This window comes from Oreochromis niloticus, linkage group LG1 (assembly GCF_001858045.2).
Source record: "Oreochromis niloticus isolate F11D_XX linkage group LG1, O_niloticus_UMD_NMBU, whole genome shotgun sequence".
Taxonomy (NCBI): Eukaryota; Metazoa; Chordata; class Actinopteri; order Cichliformes; family Cichlidae; genus Oreochromis; species Oreochromis niloticus.
Genome location: NC_031965.2, coordinates 2813955 through 2837489, shown reverse-complemented (window position 1 = coordinate 2837489; position 23535 = coordinate 2813955). Strand labels below are relative to the sequence as shown.

Genomic DNA, 23535 nt, shown 5'->3' with positions numbered 1-23535 from the left:
AATGTGAAACCAGAAGATGTATAGGCTAAAAAAGTGGACATGTACAGTATTCAACACTCAAATAATAGCACTGACTGGAAATGTTAGAATTGATATTTCTGCTATTGATAAGAGCACGTATGCAGCGAAGGCTTTGGCGTTTATTACTCCATCTTGATTGTTAACTCCATCTTTTAGTTATCGCAGTGGACAGATCACCACAGATTTAGTAAAAAACAATTCATGTGGGCAGAAAACTTCAATGAGCTTTATTAAAGTCCGCTCCAGATGGTGAAAGGCGATCAGAAAAAGTTCTCCCAACACAGTATTGCACGACGTTAAGCCTCATGTGCCTCAAGGCCAACTGCTTTGCCAACGTTTAAAAATAGAGGCAGTAGAGAAAATATGCCATCTGAACATTTTTCAGTAGTTTACCTTTTTTATAAATAGATTTCGGTCACTGTCCATTGATTGAACCCTTTATATACAGATACTTATAACACAAACGTGCAGAACTGTGCATTTTTCAACAAAAATGCATCAACTAACAAGCCAGAAAACAGATCCTGACACTCATTTGTACGGTTTGTGTTTTTTTAATTGAATCTACACAAAGGGGATTCTGGCTTGTTAGTGGAAGTAATTTTAGGAAAAAAAATTCTTACCAACCTGTTTTTATCCTCTAAACAATCAAGAAAAAATTTACAGTCAATAAACATCAAGCAGACAGGATAAAAATCATATATACAGAAATATGACACACTGTACAGCGTGCATGTGTGGATGCAGACATAAATACAGGAGAAACTTAAATACAAACAACTCGTACCTGCTACTGTGTTGCAGTACAATTTCAATGGCACACCATGATACTGGCGTTAACTTGAGAATATTACGTCTCCCACTAGCTTTACAGGCATGAGGGTGCTCGCCAAAGTAAGAATACAGACACCTTTGGCTTTACAGTTTAAAGGGAACAGAGTGGGAGAGGTGTAGTGCTTCTGAGCTTCCACAAAATGATTACATACACATTAGGAGTTTCAGTGCATAGTTTAAACTCAGCATTTTGATTATGTGATCATGTGCAACACATGAACTCAGGCAAACAAGAAAAGCAGCAGCTGGTGTGTAGAGGAGATTTCAAACAATTCTTAGTGTTAAGTACGGGTGTATATGGCTTTCTGCAAACTGTGCAGCTTTTCCACGAGGGTCACATCAAACAAACTCTTTTCTCGTCTCCTTTCCAGTGTGGCTCTTAAAAAAATTAAAGAAAAGAAATTGAAGGCAAGCAAAGCCAACGGCTTTAAGGCTTGGTCTACTTACAAACATAAGAAAACTTAAATCAGATGCAAAGAAACTGTCGTCCCTGCCCCAACCCCCCCATTACCATTATATTTAACAGAGAACAATGTGTCAGTTTCAGGTTTTTACCGTGTATGCACAAAGTTATTCACTGAAAATCAAAGGCCCCTCTCTGTTAGCTTTCATATGTACCCTTCAGCCAGTTTGTGTTTTGTCCAGGAACGACTTTGCCTACAGGGTTCCAGTGAGGCACATGAGAACAAGCACATGTATGGTGAACAAGTAAGCCAGAAAGAAATATCGAGAGCGAGTGCGACTCGTCAGCAGCCTGGAGAAGTAAAGGCTCCTGCCTCGGAGCCACCGTCGACACGCCACCATCCCTCCTTTCACCTGCGAGGAGAAACAGAAGCAATCAAAGAAATGCTTACATTTGCACTGGAGAAGCTCCAAGCACGGCTTTAGTGCACTGGCCCGAATATATGGTGACCCTAATTAAAAGACTAACAAGACTTATTGGGGCCAAGAGTCTCGTCATTAAGCCTTTTCTGTAATGGGCCACTGTAGGCAAACTAGAGCAGAGAAAAATGTATCTAACACTCTTTATTTGATCTCAATAAAGTTGTATAGATTCTCAGTCTCAGACAGTTTGATCCATATGTACTCCATTTTCTTATTTTTCTTGCATGTGCAATAAGTGACAGTTTTCACATCGCTGTGGAGGAATTTGTACCCATCCTCGAGCCACACTGGAGAGTTCGGAGCATGAATGGCCTGTTTATGGTCCCTGCAAAACATCCCAATTGAATTTGAGTCTGGACTTTAAGCAGGCCACTTCAAAACTATAACTCTGGTTACTTTTTTTGTTAGTTTTATGGGGGGTACGAGTTCACGTAGGGTCGGGTAGGATAATAAATGTAATCACCATTTAAAAACTGCACTTTGTATTTACTCAGGTTATCTTTGTCTAACATTAAAACTACACAACCAGGAATGGGATTCATATTTTTCCACAGCACTGTGTTTGTCACATCCCACGGAAATGTATGTTCACATCCATACATTACATAGCTACATAACATTAGCATGTCTAATGGCCCAAATAAGTTTCCATACTTTTCTTTCAAAAACCCAAACAAGTCTGTCACACACTCACACCTGTCAGGCTCTCTAAGCTCTCAGCATCACTTCTCACTGATCTTTGTGTTTCATTATCGCTGCACAGACCTAAAAAGCCACTTTGAACTTGTTTTCTCACGTCATCAATTTATATGACTACTCCGCGACAGCAGTAAAGTTACACTGTCAAACACACCGTTCTGCAAAAACCAACTCGAAAAAGCCGTGTCATAGATTCACACTGGATTTGTACAGTAAGCAAATCAATGAAAAATACAACAAGTCTGCCGAGTACCTTTCGTGTTATGAGAGGCTGATTTGGGTTGAGAGTTAGAGCTTCCCACTCCTCTTCAGCTTCCATCTCGATACTGAAGTCTCTGTGACTGTCCCTGGACAGACTGGAGGCAGCACTGCACAACAAAAAAACTCATTAAAGATCTGCGGCGTTGACGAATAAGAGTCAGGTGTACGGGTGAGTGACTGCATCTGGCTCCAACCTCTTTACTCTGTCTTCAGCAAGACGCAGAGCCTCCTCGGCCGTCTCTCTCCTGGCTCTCTCATCTGCCAGACTCAGCTCCACCTCCAGCAGCCTTAAACACAACCACACCCAGGGATAATGTTAGCATGTCTACGACTTCAACCGACTGTGCGGATCTCTCCAGGACAATGTGGAGATTTTTGCAGAGATCCAAACTGAAGACATGACTGAAGGCTGTTTGTTTTTTTCACCTTTCTCTGAGCTGACTGGCTTCAGCACTTTCACTTAACATAGAGTCGTTGCTCTTCTCCTGTGGAGCCCCTGGTGCAACTTCAGTGTGAAGTAAACCCTGGTATGAATGAGTGCAGGATTACAGGTATAAACACACAAGAGGATACAGAGAAAACACAACGCAACTGGATTCAGTGGCAGCTCGGATTTGAGTTGTTAAGCATATGTATACAGATCTTTACCTGCACCTGGCTTTGGACTTGGCTTTCCAGCCAATGACATCGATTCTGGGTGTCCCTCAGCGTCTGGGAAACAGCCCTTAGCTGAGCTGTAACAGCACCTTTCTCCTCCACTGCCTCCTGCAACTGTGAGTATTGATAACCCAAAGAGGAGGGGCAGATGGGTGTTTGACTGTTTTGTACATTTAGAGTTATTCAGCATTCAACTGCTTTTATATTTGTATATTATTTTGTAGGAAATGGGAAACAAAAATCATGAAATCAAATCTTGAACATTTAAAGTTTATTGTAGTCTGGTTTAATTAGACAGCTTGCCTACACTGTCTGTATCCTACAGGACATTTTGCCAGCTTACAAAGGGCTAGCTGAACTCTCTGATGGGTTTTGGCTTTAAAGGACAGTCACCTTAAGCAGTTTTATACCTTTGTGTTGAGCTGCTGGAAGTACTGGTCTCGCTGCTGAATCTCATACATACAGCGCTGCAGATCTCTGTGAAGCTGCCTCCTCTCTGCATCCAAACGACTCACCACCTCCTCCAGACCGCTTTCCTGCTGTATCGGAAGGAAGAAATGGGATCGTTTGGTGTCACAACTACCAAAGAGAGAAAAACTGGTTTATCAACCAGGATACCTAAACAGTTTAACTGTTTAACCTGTTCTTTGTGCTGGTTATTGTTTGTTTACATATGCAGATACATTTTTCAAAACATAAAAAGTCAAATCACAGTCAGACATCAGCCAAGAGTTTTCCCTGCTTTGCTCTCCTCTCTACTAAAGCTTAAATATAACTCGTGAATAAAGAGCAACATCTACAGATTCGACATATTCATATGCAGATATCTGTTTACAATTTAATTCACTGTGACCGTGAAGGCCAAAAGCTGCAGAAGTGCATCCTTGAGTCAAAGTCTCCCAACAAAAGAGGACAACTGTGAAGTGTAACTTACTTTGACTGGCAGGTCCTTCGGCTCAGCATCAGATCTACATAACAAAAAAGGTGTTAAAAATTAAAGTAAAATGAATTTAAGCTGTATGCATAACAGTGCTGCAGTCAGCCTTTCAAGCCTTCACATAGATGGAGGAACTTACTTTGCTTACTAGCAAATACAGTAACACACATTTCCTGTTTCTGCTGTATGGATAAACCGTTGAGCCGGGCAGCTTCGGGAATACTTTGAAAGCTTGAACAGGAAATCATTTTCCTTCCTTTACCTCTGATCTGCTGTTGCTTCCTGCTGGCTTCTCACTTCTTTGTGTGCCATTTGTTGCAGTTCGTCCATCTTCTGATGCATTCCCTGCAATGACAGTAAACAGAAAGAAAATGCATCATTCACAAAGACAAAATAATGCATTTAACATTTATGTTATTGAAGTGAAGTTTGAAACAGATACCACAGCGTGAGTATTTAACAAAAAACAGAAAAAAAAGAAGTATGCAAATCATACCAATGGGATGTGAAACCACAAACACATCTAAGCTGACCCTGCATGCTGTTTGTACCACAGAACCACAGCAGAGAAAAGGAAGTGCAAGCAACAGCCAAACTTGACTTACCAGCCCATCTGACTCAGTCTCCAAGGCACTGACGCCACTTCCCTTTGACTTTTCCACGCTCGACGTACCGACAGCCTCTGGGCTCGACCCTTGCCTGGACTCAACCACTCTTTTAGCCCCGGCCAATTCGTCCATCAGCCGTTCACGATCGTTTTGGAGACTGGCCATTGATCTGGAGAATGCTGACAGTTGCCTGCTGTAAGTGTTGTTTTCCAAAATGACTTTTTTTAGTTCTCTTTCCTTTTCTGGCAAAACCTTCGTCAGCTCGTCCAGCAGCTTGTTCAGCTCTCCGTGTGCGTCTTTACTCTCAAAGGCTTTTAATTTACGAATAAGGATGTCCCTCTCTTTGGCAAACATGGCCAAATCTGAAGTGGTGTCCTGCAAACTGCGCTCCACCTTGCTTAAGGCTGCCCGAGTCTCTCGGAGTTCTTCATCATATCTCTGCCTGAGGACCTTGAAGTCCTCGATGAGCTGGTCTCTGTCATTCTGCAAAGCAGCCATTGCCTTGCACAGGGATTCATTCTGAGCCTTCGTATCTTTGCTTTGCGATTTAGCCTCTGATAACTGCTGCTCTATTTCAAGTAGGTCTTTTGCGAGCTCTGCCACCCTCTGATCTGCAGTTTCTCGCTCATTCCTCATCAGCTCCACCTCGCGCTCAAAGGCATCCAGCTCACTGTTGTACTTTTCCTCTGCTTCAGACAATTTTTTGTCCGTTTCATTTTCCAGCTGCTGCATTTTCCCCTTGAGGTCATCAGTTGAGAGCTTCTGAGAAAGAAGTTTTTGCTGCAGGTCATTACATTCAGATGCTTTGGCTGTAACAGCTTCCTGCAAGTCAGCAATCACCTTGCCCCAGTTTGTTGATTCACTCTCTTTTCTCTGAGTTAACAGTTCCTCCTCCAGCTTGGACACATGAGCTTTAAGTTTAGAATTCTCTTCCTTTAATGCATTGCTTGCTTCTTCTTCCTTCTGGACTTCCAGCTGAGCCTCTCTGTGTTGCTTTTCAGCCACAGCTTTTTGGGTTTCGAGGTTTTTGATCACCTCCTGTTGCTTCTTTAGCAATACTTTCAACTGGTTGTCCTTGAGGGACAAAACCTGATTTAAATCCTCCCTGTATCGGACCAGTTGAGCCCTGAGCATAGCGTTCTCAGAATTGAGATCATCCATCTGATGTAACAGTTTTCTAATTTCGTGTTTAAGGCCTTTGGCTGCACCACCTTCCCCATCGGGAGAGCCCTCTTTGCCCTTTAACCCTAACTGACTCTTTGCTTCCAGTATTCTGTATTCTGACATCAGCCGTTCCCGTTCGCTCTGCAAAGACACCATTGAGTTCTTGAACGACTCCATCTTTGCTTCCATCTGCTCCTTTTCCTGGATAGATCTGTTTACTTTAATTTGCAGACTTCGGACCTTGGCCTCAAGCGCTCTCAACTCTTTGTCCGTCTTTTCCTTTTGGTATCGTGAAGATGTCAGCCTGTCCTCATAAACTGACACCTGGTTACGATAGTTAGCCTGCAGTTGCTCCAGATAGCCTGACATTTGTCCATCTTTGCAGGACAGTAGAGAGGAGATCTCAGCATCTTTGCTCTGAAGAAGCGTTTTGAGCTGCAGACAAATTCCCTCCTGCTTCTCAAAGTCGGCTTGAGTTTTGTCATTTTGAGACTGCAAAAGGAATATCTGAGCTTCCATGTCAGCATTTATCTTTTCCACTTGCTGTAGACTGAGCTGCATTTGGGAGATCACGTCTTCTTTGTCAGCCAGCTGTCGCTTCACCGCGTTTTTTTCTTGTTCTGTTCTTTCCACCTGAGCACTGAGCTCCTTCACCTGCACAGTCATGAGCTCTGCGCTCTCACTGAGTTCAGCATTGCTTGCGCTCATAACAAACAGCTGCCTCTGATGCGCAGCAGCAGCTACAGAGTATTCATTCAGCGTCCTCTCCAGTCTTGACTTGGTCACCCGCAACTCATTGACCTCTTTGTCTTTCATTCTCATATCTTCCAGGAATCTTTTAATGATGAAGCCTTGCTCAAGCAGCTGATTGTCCTTCTCATGTAAGGTTTTTTGGTACAAATCATTCCAAAGTTTGGTAGCATTAGCCCCGTGTGGTGTGGAAGCTAACGCAGACAGCTTTGCTTCGTGAGTCTCAGCCGCTCTCTTTAGAGTATTTATCTGGAGATCTCGAGAGTCTAGCTGCTGCCTCAGCTCATCAACTGTTTGACTTTCTTTCTCTTTTAAATCCATGAGATCATCTATCTGCCGCTGTAACAAAAACTGATTCTCTATGTAAGAGTTTACTTTTGCTTCTTCTACATTTTGAGGTGTCAGATGTGATTTCTGATTTTCAGACTGTTTATTTTGCTGCGACACTTGAAGAGCCAGCTGGTCTCTTTCAGACTCGGTACTCTCAATCTTTTCTTTGGCTTCCCGGAGATGACTCTTGTGCACAATTAGCTCAGCTTCAGCTTGTTTACCTCTCTCCTCTAAATCTGCAGTCTTCTCTGAGTTTTTCTTCAGTTCTTTCTCCAAGTGTTCACACGTTGATTGCGAGCTCTTCAAAGAGCTCTCCAAATCTAAAATCAGTTCCTGGTATTTGATGCAGTTTTGCTGCAGCTGATTTATCTCCTGATGCTTTTCTTTGAGCAGCTCTTGCAGCTCTTTCTTCATGTTCTTCGAACCCTCGTTGCCTCTCTGAACTGTCTTGAGTTTCTCCTCAAACTCTTTGACCAACTTGAGCTGCTCCTGTTCTTTTTCGTGACGAATCTGATCGTTCATCTCCTTACTAGCTGCAAGTTGAGTGGAAAGCTGCGCATTTTGGGACTGCAGGGCAACGACAGACTCGGTCAGTTCGTCAATCCTTTCCGAGTTTTTGAGGATTACAGTCTCCAAATATTCATTTTCATTTTTCACCTTGTCTGAGAGCTCTTGAGCGTTCTCAAGTTCCTCTTGCAGAAGTGATTTGTCATCCTCCAAAATTCTCACCTTCTCATTCAGGTTAATAGTCTCTTGGCGGTGCCTGGTGATAATGTCTTTGAGTTCCTTAACTGCGTCATCTTTTATTCCCAACTGCGACTCATGGTCATTCTGTATTTTCTCAATTCTCTCTGAAAGGGTCTGCTTCTCCCTCTCTACCAAGTTGTTGATTTCCATTTGAGCAGCAAGTTCAGTTTTCTGAGCTTCAATCTGAGCAGTCAGTGAACTATTCAAACTGAGTGCTTCGTCAAGTTTGTTCTGCATGTTGCTTGTGTATGTATTGGATTCCAGGTTCTTCTTTTCCAGCAAACAGGTAGCTTCTTCCAGCCTTCCTGCTAGCTGGATATTTTCAGCTTCCATCTCAGTAAGTTTCACTCTGAGAGCCTCGAAGGAGTCCTTAAATGGGGCAGTCTCTGCCTCCAGTTGTTGGTTTTTATCATTTAGATCACACATCATTTCCATCACCTGTTTTTTGATTTTCTCATTCTGCTCCTGCAGCTCCTCGATTCTCTGCATTTTCTCTTTGGAAACTTCCTCCACTTTTTCTTTCATTCTCTTATTTTCTTCCTCCATCTCTCGGACTTGCTTCCCCAGGATCTCCATCTCACTTTCGTGCTTGTGTACTTTTCGGAGGGCTTCCTGCCTGTCTCTTTTAGCTCCCTCTAAAAGCTGTCTCATCTTGTCCATTTCACTGCTGACATTTTCATAAGCTTGCAAAAGAGACTCGTACTCTTGCTTGAGCTCTGCGTGTTTTGACTTCCACTTGGTCAGCTCTTCTGTTTGAGAATCTTTGAGCGATTCAAGCTGGCACGAGAAGGCTTGTTTCTGCTGAGTGATGTTTTCTATAGTTAGTTTCAAACTTTCGCAGGCTGCAGATAGGTTGCGATTCTCGTTAAGGATGCGGTCAACTTCAGTGCACATTTTGTCCTTCTCTTCGGAGAAATGTGACACAGAACTTTCCAGGTCCGCATTTTGTTGTTTCAACTTTAAAACAGATGATTGCAGAGCAAAGTACTCTGTTTCTTTTGCTTCGTGTTTGGCTGACAGATTTTCTACTTCTTCCTTGAGCGCTGCATTTTCCTTCAGGAGTTCTTTCCTAGAAACCAAAGCTGCTTGAAGTTTCCTTGTTAGAAGGGTAACTTTGTTTTGGTTATCCGGATCATTCGTCCTGGCACCCTCATCAGGAGATTTCTGAAGCTGAACACCCTCTCTTCTCATCTTTTCAGTAGTGTTTTCAAGCATTTTACTTTGCTGTTGTAGCTGAATTTCAAGGGCAGCAATTAGTTCCTCCTTTTCAGAAACTTGAGCTTGAGAAACTAACAAGGCATCATCTCGCTCCTTTAGTTTTGTTTCAAAGTTTTCTGCACATTTGCAAGAAAAACAGACCCCTTCTTCGTTTTGACCCTCTTGTGCAACGGGTGCATCGTGCTTCTCCAGCAGCTGCTCTTTTACATTCTCTGACTCCTTCGATTGCTTCCTCAGGGAGGTCACCTCATCCCTCAGTTCATTAAATAATTGGACAAAATGTTCTTTTTCCTGCTTCAGCGAATCCATATTCCTCTGTGTTTCAGTAAACTGCTGCTGCAGATGTTTAAGCTCCTTAGCCAAAGAACGGTTGTCCTCAGTGAGCTGCTGCTCTGTTTGTTCTAATGTCTTCTGAAGGGTCAAAACTTCAAAGGATTTCTGCGAAACTAAATCAGCTTTTGTTTCAAGTTCTGCTTTCATCTGATTACTTTGCTCCAAAACAGCCTCCTTTTCTTTCAATAAGGTTTGATATTTCTCTTCATTTGCATACATATGTTCCTCTAGTGAAGATTTAAGGATGCACAGTTGAGTCTCTAAAGCCTTGTTTTTATCAAATAAAGACTGATTCTCCTGTTGGGTCTTAACCTCAGCATCTCTGATTGCATCCCGATATTTGTCAAACTCTTCAGTTTTCTCTCTTAATTCGTTCTCTACGATGTGCAGTCTTGATTTCAAAGAATCTGCTCTTTGCTCCATGGCTATGAGGGACTCCTCTTTATTGGCCATCTCAAGAGAAATAGCCTCTAATCCAGATTTAGTAGCTTCAAGTTCTGTTTGCAGGCTTGAGAGAGAATGGCATTGGCTCTCTTTCTCTGCCAAAGACATCTTTAAATCTTGAAGAGTTTTGTCTCTCTCCTCTACAAGCTGTCTCAAAGTTTCCAATTCATCCAGATAACAAAAGGAGGTTTTATTGAGTTCCTCCATTTCTCTGGTCTTCTCATCCAAGCTCAACTGCACTGCGTTTAGCTCGTTCGTCTGCTGGCAGTGTTGCTCCAAGAGCGCCTTGTAGTCATCTTTTAGTTCCGCAAGCTCTTGAGTTAATTTCTTTTCATTTTCTTGAGCTTTCTTTATTGATTCTTTGCGTGCCAGCAAGGCGGCCTGGGCTTTCTTCTGTAAGGTCACCTTTTCTGACTTTACCTGTGCAAGCTCATTTTCTAAGTCAACAGCACTAGCAGAAGAGGAAGATTTGTCCTTTAACTCATCTTTGCATGTCTTGATTTCATTTTGAAGCTCTTCTAATTTCTGCGTCAAACCCTTGCTGTTCTGCTCAAATATCTCTTCCTTCTCGGCAGCACTGGACTGCAGCTGCTCGACTAGTGAGTCTTTCTCACTGAGCTTTTGTAATGTTTTTGACAAATGAGCTTCTTTATCATTTAAGATGGTTTGCAAACTCTGTTTTTCTGACTCTAGCTGTTCCAAAAGTGTTTTGCTTTCGGTTTTATACTTAACAAATTCTCCCTCTTTCTCGAGAATTTTCTTTTCAAGTTGGGAAATATTTTCTTTATGCAATTCTGCTGTAACTTGAGCTTGACTTTTGGCTTCCTGCAATTGATCATGCAACAGTGAAACCTCAGTTTTACTGCTTACGCTCTCTTCTTTTTGGTTTTCATATTCTTCAATCCTCCTTAACAGATCTTTTCTCACAATAAGCACAGCCTGCAGCTTCTTCTTCACTGCATCTTTTTCTTTCGATACTTTTGTGAGTTCACTTTGTAGCTCATCCTTTTCCCTAATTAGCATGAGCTTCTCTAGATTATTTTTCTCAGTTTCACTTGAACTGTGCGAAATATATTCTTCTAACTGTTGAGAAATCTCTTTATGTGCTCTCTCCATGCTCTTTAATTGTGCCGAGAGCGAGCCATTTTCCTCACCAAGTTTCATTCTCTCATTTGAGGCAGACTCCATGACCTGGGCAATGGATGCATCTTTTTCCTTTATCTGCTGAGTAAGGCCAGCGAGTAATTCCTTCTGTTGACTGATCTGAATGCTCATGCAGCTGATTTGCTCATCTTTTGTTTGCAATTCATCATATAAAGTAGAGTGTTTAACAGTAGCTTCTTTCACTCTCACTAATTCAGCATTAAGCTGAGTGTTTAAATGCTCCACAGTCTCTTGCAAAAGAGCTATTTGTTGACCTTTCTCGCAACTATTCTGCTCTCTCTGATTAAGTACAGTCTGTGTTTTTTCCAATTCTGCAACAGTTTTATCCAACTCTGTTTCCAAAGCATCTACTTCACTTTGATGACTTTCTTGTAACCATTTTATCATGTCCTCCAAAGAGGCTTTGTCTTCATTCAAAGCAGAAGATTTCAATAAAGAGGAAACTTTGTCCTTTTTTCTCACTACTAGTCTTTGTAACTCGTCTTCCACAGCTTTGAGAGCCTGCTGCAAAATATGGTTCTCGTTCTCCTTTTCCTGGATAGATGCTAACACATTCTCAAGCTGAACTCTGGATGCTGATGCCTCCAACTCTTTCGTGCTCAGTTGATTAGAGCCCTCCCTAATAGCAGAGGAAGCCTCTGCTAGTTTCTCCTGCAAGCTGTCCATGTCCTGTTTCAAAGTATTTACTTTAACATCTTTAGATTTCATCTCATTTTCAACACTTTTCAATTGTTCTGCAAGAAGGTTCTTTTCCTGCTTTTCTCTATCCAGAACTAAAAGCCACTCTTTCTCTGAATCCTGCAGAATTTGTTCTATTTTTTGAATGTTTTCCTTCAATTGAGAAATTTCTTCATCTTTGGCACTAACCTTTGCTTGAAGGCTCTGCTTCTCAGACGTCATTCTCTCCACGAGTTCATTCACGCTGCTGGATTTCTGCTCCATTTGAACCTGCAGCTCCGCCAACGTTTGTTGATGTCTTCTTTCTAGCTCTTCTTTCTCTGCAAAAAGTTTCCTAAATTCCTCTTTCAAATGTGTGTTTTCATTACTGAGAGCAATGTGAAGTTTCTGATTCTCTTCCTTTGACAATCCTATCTCCTCATTCAGTCTCTTATTCTGCTCTTCCAACTTCTGCATTTCTGAAACCAGCTGAGATGCATGTTTGGCCTGGGCGCTGTACTGACTATTGATTGCGTGGAGAGCCATTTCTCTCTGTTCAAGGTTTTCTGTCAGTGCATTCATCTGAGCCACGACCTGAAGATGCTGTGATTTGAGTCTTTCTATTTCAACAGTCAACAATGACACGCTCGCTTGATGCGAAGCAAATGCGTCATCCTTTTCCTTTGAAAGACTGGAGTTCAAGTCTTCAGCTTTCTCCAGTTTCTCCTGGATCACATGTAAGTTAGTTTTCAGTGTCTCTATGGTGGTCTTTGCAGTCTGATATTTGTTATTAGAATCATCCAATAACATCCGGAGCTCAGACACCTCATCTGTCTTTTGAGAGAGTTGCTTCCTCGAGTCTTGTAACTCTTCTAAGGTGGCAGCATATTTCTCCTGCAGGTTATTGAAGGCACTTTGGGTTTCTTCTGCCGTCTTTCTACATTTTTCAGACTCAGTGGACAGTAACTGAATTTGACTTTGCAGCTGTGATGCCAACTCTGTACTTTCCATAAACTGAGTTTTGAACAGCAGTGCTTCGTCTCCTCTTTTCTGGAAATCCTGGAGAGCTTTCGATTGTTCCAAAAGAGCTGCTTCTTTTTCTTCCAAGGCCATTTTGAGGTTTGCCGCTTCAGATGTCTGTGCTTCCAGGTTGTTGTTGAGCTTTGAGACAGATTCCTCAAGGTGTGATATCTTTTCTTTAAGGCTCTCACATTCTGCCTCTTTGGCTTGTAGATGTGAAGTCAGACTATCAAAGGCAGCGGAAGAAGTACTTTGATATTTAAGACTTGACTCCTCCTTTTTCTCCAAACTATTCTTTAGTATGGAAGACTCTGATGTCAGACTGTCAACTTGGCCTCTGAGTGTACACACAGAATCTTCAAGCTCCAAAGTTTTGCCTTCTTTCTCTTTCAGCAGCTCGCCCTGCTCAGCAATCTCACTGTTGAGCTGCTGGATCAAATTCTCCTGCTGTTTCAGGGCGTCATTTTTTCCTTGGATTTCCAAGTTGAGATTTGCAGCTTCTTCGTTTGCTTTGGCCAGCTCTGCCACTGTTTTCTGAAGTTCAGATTTCAATCGAACATTCTGTTCAATGAGGGCTTGAATGTTGTCTTTAAAATCAGTTATCTCTGCTTTCCTCTGGCCCTCGTCCTTTATCAGCTGACAATTTTCTGCAGTGAGTTTCTGCACAGATGCTTTCAGGTTATTAATTTCCACCTCCATCTCTGAAGCGCTCTCATTCATGGCCCCAAGCTGAGCACTGAGCGAAATGACAGATTCATTTCGTTTATTCAGCTCATCTTTGTGGTTCTGAAATTCGTGTGTTACTTCTTTCAGTGCTTGTTCTTTCTGCTCTAGTTGTTGTTTGGCCTCCACGCATTCTTTCCTGAGCAACTCTACCTCAACCTGCATCTGTGATGCGAGCTCTTTCTGTAGCTTGACTTCATTCAGAGATACACTACATTCCTCAACTTTCTGCTGCAGCATGACATCTTTTTCCATTAGTCCTGACTTTAAAACTGATCCCTGCTCCTGAAGCATAGATACAGTATCCTGAAGCTGCAGCAGCTGGTTCTGCTGGGCCATTATCTGTGAATTCTGCTCTGACACAGTTTGGTCTTTTTCAACCAAGGACATGCTCAGCTGATCGACCTGCATTTTTAAACTATCGATTTGCTCTTGTAAACTCTGAAGCTGTTGCTCCTTCTCCTTCATGTTTTTCAACAGATTAGCACATTCATTTGTTTTCTCGAGTAGACCTACAGAGATTGCCTGTTCGCTTTCCTTGAGGACCTTTTTTAATTCATCTGTTGCCGCAGTAAGCTCCTCTTTCTCCTTCAACAGACTAGCAACTATTTTTTGACTATCTGAGATCTGAATTTCAAGGCCAGAAGCTTTTTCTTGGAGAACAATTCTCTCAGCAGTAAGTTCAGAAACTGATTTCATGTTCTGTGCTAACTCTTCCTGTAGTCTTTGATTATTTTCTGTTAGACTGATAATCTTCATGCTAAAACTGGAGTTCTGGTCAAGGGTCGCTTTAAGCTGCCCATCAAGATCAGATAGAAGCTGCCTTTGTTGTGCAAGCTCCTTTTCTTTGGATTCACATGCATCACGAAGGTGGCGGTTCTCCTCGGACAAAGCTTGGCTGTGGCTTTTTAAACTAGCCAATTCTGTTTTACTCTGCTCAGCTTCACACTCAAGCTTTCTAGCATTTTCCTCCGTGACACTGATTCGGTCACTTAGAGACCTGATAGTTGTGTTTTTGTTATTCAGTTCATCTTTGTGCTTCTGACATTCCTGAGTTGAATTTTTCAACATTTCTTCTCTCTCTCCCAGTTGCTGTCTGAGTTGTGAGCGTTCCTCAATGAGCGACTCCGCCTCGGCTTGTAGCCTGGATACAATATTTTTCTGGTTTTCAGTTTCCTTCTGCAAACTCTGGAACTCCTCCTGCTTCTGTTTATACATTGCATCCTTCTCCAATAACCCAGACTTCAGACTACTTTGTTGTTCCTGAAGCAGAGACAGAGTTTCCTGAAGCTGTGCTTGCTCATTTTGTTGGGCCTCTATTCGTGCTTGAAGTTCAGTGACAGTCTGCTCTTTTTCGGCGAGGTCGCGCTGCATTTTGTCTACCTTAGACGTCAAGCTTTGCACCTTTTCCTGCTGCTGGGTCACCGTCTCCTCTCTTTCCCTGAGTAGCTGCTGGAGCGAACTACATTCATTTGTTTTTGCCAACATGATCTCAGAGGTTGAATGTGTGCTTTGCTCAAGAACTCTATTTAGCTCAAGAGTTCGAGTAGTTAGTTCCTCTTTATCTTTCTGTAGCCCTTGAATAATTGTGTTACTTTGTGAGTGTTGCATTTCCAATTCAGATATTTTGACTTGCAAGGAATCCATTTCGGCTGTAACCTGTGAAGTATTTTTGACATGCTCAGTTACTTCCAATTCAAGCCTGTCTCTCTCTTTTGTAAGAACTTGCACTTGATTCTCCAGACTGCTGTTGAATTCAAGAGTAGATGTAACCTTTTCATTTAGCTCTTTTAAATTCCTACGTTCAAGTTCAAGCTCCTCATTCAGCCCCTTCAGGTTTTCTTGGAGCTGCTCTTTTTCAGTCGTCATGCTTTTTAAGAGACTTTCAAGCTTGGAGATATTTTCAGATTTGCTTTGAAGTTCATTGCACAGTTTCTCATTTTCAGTGTTGAATTTCTGCCTCTCGTCCTTTAGCTGGTTTTCGAGTGATGCCATCTTTTTCATTTTCTCTTGCATTACTTGCTTGACATTCTCTTCACTCTGAACTTGCTTGTCTAATTGCTTTGATAAGGTCTGAAAGTCAGTGTTATACTTTTCCACCTGTGCCAAAAGCTTATTCTGTTCTTCCTTGAAAGACTTGAGCTCCTTTTCATATGTCTGCTCTTTCTCATTAAGCTCTTGCTGTAGTTTCTCATTACTTGCATTTCTATCCTTAAGCTGCAAAACAAGTCCTTCTGACTCCTGTAGTTTCTGTGCAGATACTGCCAGCTGTTCCTTTAGTGAAGTGATGTGCGTTTCACATTCAGAAAGATGATTATGATGGCTCACATTCTGCTTCTGGATTTCTCCTCGAAGGTCCTGAATAGTCGTCTTATCCTTTTCAGCCTGCTTGATTAAGTGTTCCACCTCAACTCCTTTAGACTCTCGTTCATCTTTGGCCTTCACCATCTCCATCTCAGCTTCCTTAAGTTTCTCCACCAGCTCTGTGATCTTATTATTAAGGGCCTGCTGGTCTGAATTCTGTGATTCTTTCATTATATTGGCCTCCCTCTCTGCCTTACTCAGTGCATTTTCTACTTGTACCAGGCTCTCCTCTTTGAGTTTGATCTCTTGTTTCAGTGCTGAGACCTGCTCTGCATACTCAGCCATGTTCCCAACAAGAGTTGATATCTCTTTATCCTTTTCCAGCAGAGCATCTTTAAGGTTATCGATTTCCCGCTCGCAGCTTTGAAGGTCATAAATGAGCTGGGCTCGTTCTTCCAAATGCGAGGTGTTCAGTTTGTCCAGCTCCTCGTTTGTCTGATCAAGGTCAGTTTGTAATGTTTCAATGGTGACATCTTGTTTTTGCGTCTAAAGAAAATTGGGGGGGGGGGGGGGGGACACCATTGGCACATTTTTCTTAATCTTTTCAGGCAAAACAATGAAAATTTGAAAAAATCTTTATCTTTTCAAGCATACCTTCTCTTTCAGCACACTCAGCTTTTGTGTGAGATCCATAACTTCTGCTTTCAACTCAGAGCATTGTTTCTCTGACATAGTGTATTTCATGGAAATGTTCTCAAGCTGAAAAAAACAAAGCAACACATTGAAAGACTGAAAAATGGCAAATCATAACACAAAGAAAAGAGGAGCCCAGCTCTTACAGTGTGCTCCGTCTGAAGGAGCTTGTCAGACAGCTCTTTGCACTGAATGTCTTTTTCACTCAGTGATTGTCGAAGGCTGCTGATGAGCTCAAGTTTCTCAGATGTCTTGGCCAAAGTATTCTCCTTCTCAATGAGGGAGCTTTGCAGGCACTCCTGTGTGTCAGTCAGCCTAAAGAAAAAAGTGACAATCGATTGAAGGAAATCTTGAAAATAATTAAAATCTTACAGTTCATATATTAATGTCTTGTGATCTAAACCATCACAAAGGCCCAAAGCCATACTCTAGCCTAAACGTAATTGTAACCATAAAAATCAAGTCTTTAACCCCAATGAAAAACTCATTCACTCATCTTGACTCTTTAGATGTCTGCAACCCACAACCTGCCCACTCTAAACAACCATGTTTTCCACAAACACAATCGCACACAATCATTTAGTGAGTGCATGTTCACAGCAGTCCTTTTCCAAAGTAATAACTTTATAATTGCCGACATGGCAAAACATGTACTACAAACATGGATTACACTCTATCTGAACAGTCAGTGCACTAGCTTATTGTTAAAAAGTGAAATCCTCTCATTAATAGCCATAAATTAGACTAAATTAGATGATGTGAAGTAAGAGCTAGCTTGTTGACCAAAATTTGTCTGAACCATCTGACCCTAATTTAATCAAGTAGCTGCTTAATGGTTTGGTGTAAAAAAAATCCTCTTGAATAACAATGTTGAACATAACCCAGACACACCTCCTTTTACATTTACTGTCTTTTGTTAAAAACACTTGTTGGTGGTTGAGCTTTATAACCTGAAACTGACTGTGGACACCATTAGTAACAGTGGTACTAAAAGCATTTGTCAAAGCACTTTGTGGAAGTCGGTAAATTTCAAGGCAAAGCAGTCATGAAAAAAAACAACTTGATTCGCCCATTTCTCCAGCTAGCAAAGCAACTGGCGTTTGTAATTAATGCACTACATTAATTTAATCTTAAGTTTAAGGGTACTGCAAATTACCAATATTGATGAATCATTTGATGAACATCCAAAATATGTACGCTCGTTTGCTACTTTATTAGGTCTATCTGTTCAGCTGCTCATAATGCAAATATCTAATCAGCCAATCACATTTCACATTTCGTAGGCGTGGTCAAGACAACCTGCTGAAGTTCAGCCTGAGCATGAGATTTGGAAAGAAAGGCCGATTTAAGCGACAGACAGCCTTTATTTACAGATTTTACCTGCACGACCATCTCTAGTCTTTACAGAGAACGGTTAAATGGCCGAGTGAGCCTCGACTCACGTTTGTGTGTTCAGTTTGTAGGCTGCCTGAATGACCCACTGAGTACTGAACCTGTTGGTTTAACAGTCCTTGTTTTACTATCCGACTTATTGCAGCCAAAAGTAAGTACAAGTTATTCTGGATGCTTTAATGTCTTTTATACACTTTGTTGGTGATATTACATTTGAGCATTATTGGTTATGCAACCCTGCAGCTACCACTGACCTCAATTAATTTATGTAACACTTTATTTCTAACAATTACAGTACATATTACATACAGTCAGATGAACACTTCAGTTCATTTTGCATGATTTGCAAAACTCTAGATATATTTGAGAAACCAGAACATTAAATGTTAAACAACTTAAACACATTTCTTTGTCAATGAACAAATGAAGAATTTTGATGTAGCACTGTGATCACAGTGTAGGGTTATGGTTTGAATGGTTAACTTACCCTTTGAGCTGTTCATTGAGACTGTTAACCAGCAGCTGATGCTTCTCCGCCTCTCTGCTTTGTTGACTTCTGACACTTGCAAGTTGGCTCTGCAGTTTGTCTGACTCATTCTGCAGCGGCAGAAAACCAAACATCAATAAATAACACAAAGATCATCACTGGATGAAGACATTTGCACTGCACACAAACGTGGATGACAGCAGACCTGCTGAAAACAACAGAACATGAAATCTGTTACTGCTATCATCAGTCATCTATTTGTGTGGACCATGCATGTGATGAAAAGGAACTTTGTAAATGTCAAAGGATCAGCAGTGTGAATACAGAAAACCTGTGAGCTTTGTGCTTTGAACGTTACTTGACAAACGTATCCAAGGTTAAATAAGCACACCACACCATTAGCCATCACCGCCAGAGGTGCTCTCTAACGCACACAGACATGAGCGACCCAACACACCTGAGAGACCCAATTTGGCTGCTCATCTTCATCTACATCAAACGTCACCTGTGTTAGAAGGTTTTGTTACAAAATCCCAGTCCATGCAGTTCACTCATCGTTTACTCAACAGTTGGTATGTTATACAAATGCTGCTTTCAGTTAACCCTGGGATAGCACATATGGTGTGTTGTTGGATGGAGTTACCTGTAATGCCTCTATACGGGCCTGCAGCTGCAGTCGATCCTCCAGGTCCTGGCAGCGCTCCTCCAGGCTCAGTATCTGCTCCTGTAGTTGATTTCTTTCCAGCTCCAGCTCCTCCACAACAGACCGCAGGCCATCTGGAATCAATGGCAGGGAGAATAAATACTAGGTATACAAACACAGGCTGGTAAGGTACAGTTAGCGCTAATGATTCACAGGGTAAATTCCACCGCTCTAATTTTAGCAGCAGAGCAAACTCTAAAAGGAAATGCAATATTTTAATCAATGCATTTTTGACATTTATAGAAATACTGTTTTCATTCACTTATTTTTTTTTCCTTTTTTAAAATTTCAAATATTTGAAAAAATTCAAAGCCTAACCCATCGTTGCTAACTAAATCTAAAAACCCCACTTTAGTGGGAAAGCTGGGAAAAAGAAGGGACGCCCCAGACCAATATATCGGATCTTGACCAAACATCAAGCTGAACTGGGTGTCTCTAGCAAAGAGCTGATTGCAGAGGCAGAAGCATCCCTGACAGGTTGCCAGTCAATGCAAGGCTAACAAATCTGTTGCTGAGAAATTCCAAATAGTGAAAAAAGTTCCTGCAAAAGAACATAGGCGCTCGTTTATATACAACCAGCTGGCAAACAGCAGATTGAATCCCTTGTTACAAAGAGATGAGTCGCCAACGAGTTGCGCTCATCAGCACAGACTGACTTAGACTGATTGCAATGGATGGCAACAAGGTATTTAAAAGTTAGCTAAAATGGTTTTAGTATGGATTTGACAACAGAAATAAAACCAAGAACTCGACTTTTGGTTGGTAATATGGTCGTCCCACCAGACCAACACAATACAGTGGTCTTACCCTCTAAACGGGTCTACACAAACTTACAATCAGTTGCTAAAAAAAAATAAATCAATGCAACCACTGGGGAACCACCCAGTTTTCATAGTTACAAGGAAGGAAGGCGGCTGAGCCTTTAAACAGAAAAGGACTCCCAGGAGCTTCATCACAGTAACGAATACAGCTTCATTAAATACTGGCATCAGATCAGTACTCTGTATCGGCACAGGGGTCCGTACCATATGAAACAGTTAGATTGGTGCATCCCTTGGAAAAAAGAAGGATTTTCTTCTTATAATAAAGAAAAAAATCCAGAAATCCAAAATTCAAAATTTAAGAAAACTGCATCTCTTAAGAGTATAGAATGATTCACTGACAGCTTCATTTACTGATTATGAAGCAGGGTGTGAAATAGAATTTTAGTGCTTATCCACAAACAACCAAAAAAGACACCAGTCAGTTTTCCAAAAGTCCTCAGTCAGTAATTCTAATCTTCACTATAGGATCATTATGTTACTTCATTATGTTTTTCCTTGTGGGTGATCTTTTTTTTCCCAAATGCTGGTGTTTTTTTTGGTTTTATGACAGCAACAGTGCAGAAGACAGGATGGAGAAGAATTAAAGAAAAGGAGGTGACCATGCACACGACCAAAATATAAAAATAAAACTTACCACAGATGGGAAGCATCTTGCCACCTACATTTATATCATGTCACATTCAGTTCATTAAGACACAAACACTAGCCAGCTCAACCAGCATGCACATGTCCCCAAAACACTGGAAACTGAGTCACATGAATGAGAAGCAAAATATAAAAGTGAAGGTGCTCAATGTCAGGTTTTTCTTCATAAGGCGGGAATGAACTTAACTGTAGCTTGCTGTGTAAGCAGAAATAAAAACAAGCTAACCCCTAAAATAATAATGAACCAATGTAGATAACCCTGTTCATTCAGTCACAGCAGTCGGAGGTTAGACGACAAACAGAATAAACCAACCAGCACCAACATTCCAGTGCTTAATAAACTAAGTTATGGTGAAAACACAAAGACAGCTCAGGCCTCCCAAAGTAATGTGCAGGTGACTGTGTGCATGCCAGTGGAAACTGTCCAGCGGGTCTCACACCTGTGTCAGGAGTACTGTACTCGGGCCACCAACCTCCCATGTTCTCCCCTTCCATTGGAGTGGTACTCTCTGAGATACTTCGAGGATCCTGAAACGGGGCCTGCCCATCGAGCTCAAAGTCCTCCTGCCAGTGCAAAAGTTTCATTGTAGCAGGGGATTATATTTTAAGCAATCATTTGACATTTAGGAAAAAAAGGCAAACTGTTTTTGCAAGTCTACTGTGTACAAGGCAAACAAGATAAAACAGGCAGGTAGCGAGATTATTCTTCCTCTTTGAATACAGTAAGCTTCCTGTTCTCTGTTATTAACCAAAAATAAAGAGCAAAAATGTAAAGAAACTAGGTGAAAAGGGGAGATTAGGGTAGTTTCATTTGTGCTATTCTCAATGAAACTCAGACCAGTGAATATCTTTTGGTGTTTAATTGCAGTTAAATAAACTAAAACGATTCTTTTTGTTTGCCTTTCTAAAGGATAACGCTTTTTTTGCTGATGATTTTATGCATGTAGTTTTCAGCTCCCTGTAAAAACTTGTATTAATGTTAACATGAAAAACGCTTCAAAATAACAATCCCAAAAAGGATTTTAAAAAGGCTGTTGTGAAACCGTTTTTTTTCTAGGTCTGCCCTGAGCTGCAGGATTTGATCTGAACAGGATTTATTTTATAAAGAAAATGTTACAAGACTCAGCTTCTGAAAATAACTGCAGATTGGTTGATATTAAAGCTGTACAGTTAGCCCCGCTCATTCTTCAGCAAATGTCTGAGGCCGTGCTGGTATAAACGTCTATAATAAGAGCCACCTACCTGCAGACTTCGCTGGGATGGAAGTGCCAGCTTCTTGGCCCTGTGCTGGTCGAGCCCCCGAGCTTGAGACAACTCCTCCTCCAACTCCTGCTGCCGAGTGACCAGTGCTGGATCGGAGCAGCCAGGAAAGAACCAGTCATCCTCAATCAGTTTTGTGCCACAGGGAAAGGGGAATGATGGGTTGGATTTAGGGTGTATTTACGGATGGGAAGTGAGTTTAAAGTGGACAAGACAGAATTATCGTAGTGTGGAACAGGATAATGTTTTTGAAGACAGGATGACAGAGATGGAGAGTTGACAAGAAGTATGATGGCATGAATGATGCTGGTGGTTTGGTGAGACACTTTCAACACCACAAACATACTCTGTGACAAAAAACAGTTTAATCCAATAGTATAGGCAACGAGAGCGACAGTAAGACTGCAAGTAAAGTAGAGCAATGACAAGAACTGAGGATGGAGAAATGGAAAGTTACTCCAGGTATTTATGCACTTGTGTATTTGCATAAGGTAGTGAACCTGAGAAACACTTCAAAAGCAGCATTCTGGTCAGAGCCATGCACACCTAATTTGCATAGCAAAGAAACACAGCATTTAAACAAGTGGGAAACAGGGAGGAAGGAGAAAACCCATCTTCATGAGTCACATTCAAAGCGAGTGCTTCATCACTGTGTCTTCAAAATGAAGAGCCGACAGGTATTTAGAGAAACACCAAGCAGATACATATCTGAGGGGACTCTAGTGGTGCTTTGACTTGTATTTTCATTTAGCAGCAAAAGATTCAAGAAGGGCAACGTCAAAATGATTAGAACTAAACATGTTCCCATCTGTTTTGTGACGACAGGTCAATTTTGACACGTTGGTAGGAAAAAGGGGGGCAGCTTGTAGCAAAGGGTAGGGCAGGAAAAGGAAAGGAGTTAACCGTGGTCAGTGTGGGTTCAGTGCACAAGCGGATTTAAACAAAAATGTATCAACCTTATTTTAACAGCATAGCCGAAAACAATCATTACCCTCTGCAGCAGGATAGAGCCAGTCTGCCACATGCTGGGCATTTCACCCACACTGACTACAGCAGAGCAGATTACAATAAAGCACATGCAAGAACAGCAGAAACGTGAGCGTTATGCATCAAGTCAAAATAGTGCTGTGAAATCTTATTACTAAAAATCAGCTGGTCTCAGGTAGGCTTTGTTTCTACTGAAAAGCTGTGAAAAACAGAGCTGTCCTCCTCAATGCAATTCATCATTTAATCCATAATGTTAAATAGTCATCTACACAGAGAGCTATCGGTGTGAATATGCTAGGTTTTATAAGTGAACTTAACTCCTTAATATTTCACAGCAAAGAGGTCTTTGCTGTGAAAATCATTGTGCATCATTTACCCACACAGTACTGATTAAAGTCTGCAGCAGACTTTAATCAGTATTGGTGAGCTGATATGTGCAAGTATATAGAAAATCAACTTGAAGATGGTCTTTAATGGGAGATTGGCCAATTTGAAATCTGGTAAGACTTTTTACGTTAATGGATTAATTCCTGGAACTTAACGATCTCACCCTGTAGCCACTAATAAGCGTCAAGTTTGATACTTCCTAATTCAAATACATGAATATGAAATCAACATCACAGCAAATCACAGAAGACCCACTGACAAAGGAGTATTTGCAGAAACATTTGAAGCTCATCATGAGTTAGAGCACATGCTTCAATAGTAACTTTATCTGAATAAAATGACCAAAGTTACACCAGTGAGCAAGACTCAGATGAACTCCCTTTAAACTCGGTATGAAAAAG

General features: G+C 41.4%; 1 protein-coding gene across 5 annotated transcripts in view; it reads right to left on the bottom strand.

The window, feature by feature from the left end:
- Nucleotides 1-225: 225 nt before the first annotated feature.
- The window catches only part of si:ch211-220f16.2 (putative leucine-rich repeat-containing protein DDB_G0290503), a 40177-nt gene continuing 16867 nt past the window's right edge, over nt 226-23535 (bottom strand). The window contains exons 15-29 of one of the 5 annotated variants that reach the window (XM_025908122.1): nt 21743-21893; nt 20941-21064; nt 18972-19105; nt 18329-18438; nt 16596-16764; nt 16411-16515; nt 11920-16302; nt 4557-4639; nt 4292-4325; nt 3768-3893; nt 3349-3471; nt 3127-3224; nt 2895-2987; nt 2693-2807; nt 226-1671 (exon numbers count right to left, since the gene is read on the bottom strand). In XM_025908122.1, coding sequence (XP_025763907.1) covers nt 1513-1671; nt 2693-2807; nt 2895-2987; nt 3127-3224; nt 3349-3471; nt 3768-3893; nt 4292-4325; nt 4557-4639; nt 11920-16302; nt 16411-16515; nt 16596-16764; nt 18329-18438; nt 18972-19105; nt 20941-21064; nt 21743-21893 — 6007 coding nt within the window. In that variant the 3' untranslated portion in view covers nt 226-1512. Of the gene's footprint in view, nt 1672-2692; nt 2808-2894; nt 2988-3126; nt 3225-3348; nt 3472-3767; nt 3897-4291; nt 4326-4556; nt 4640-4899; nt 11896-11919; nt 16303-16410; nt 16516-16595; nt 16765-18328; nt 18439-18971; nt 19106-20940; nt 21065-21742; nt 21895-23535 lie in introns of those variants that run through there. The other 4 variants (XM_025908147.1, XM_019365934.2, XM_025908157.1 and 1 more) reach the window with 4 other exon arrangements.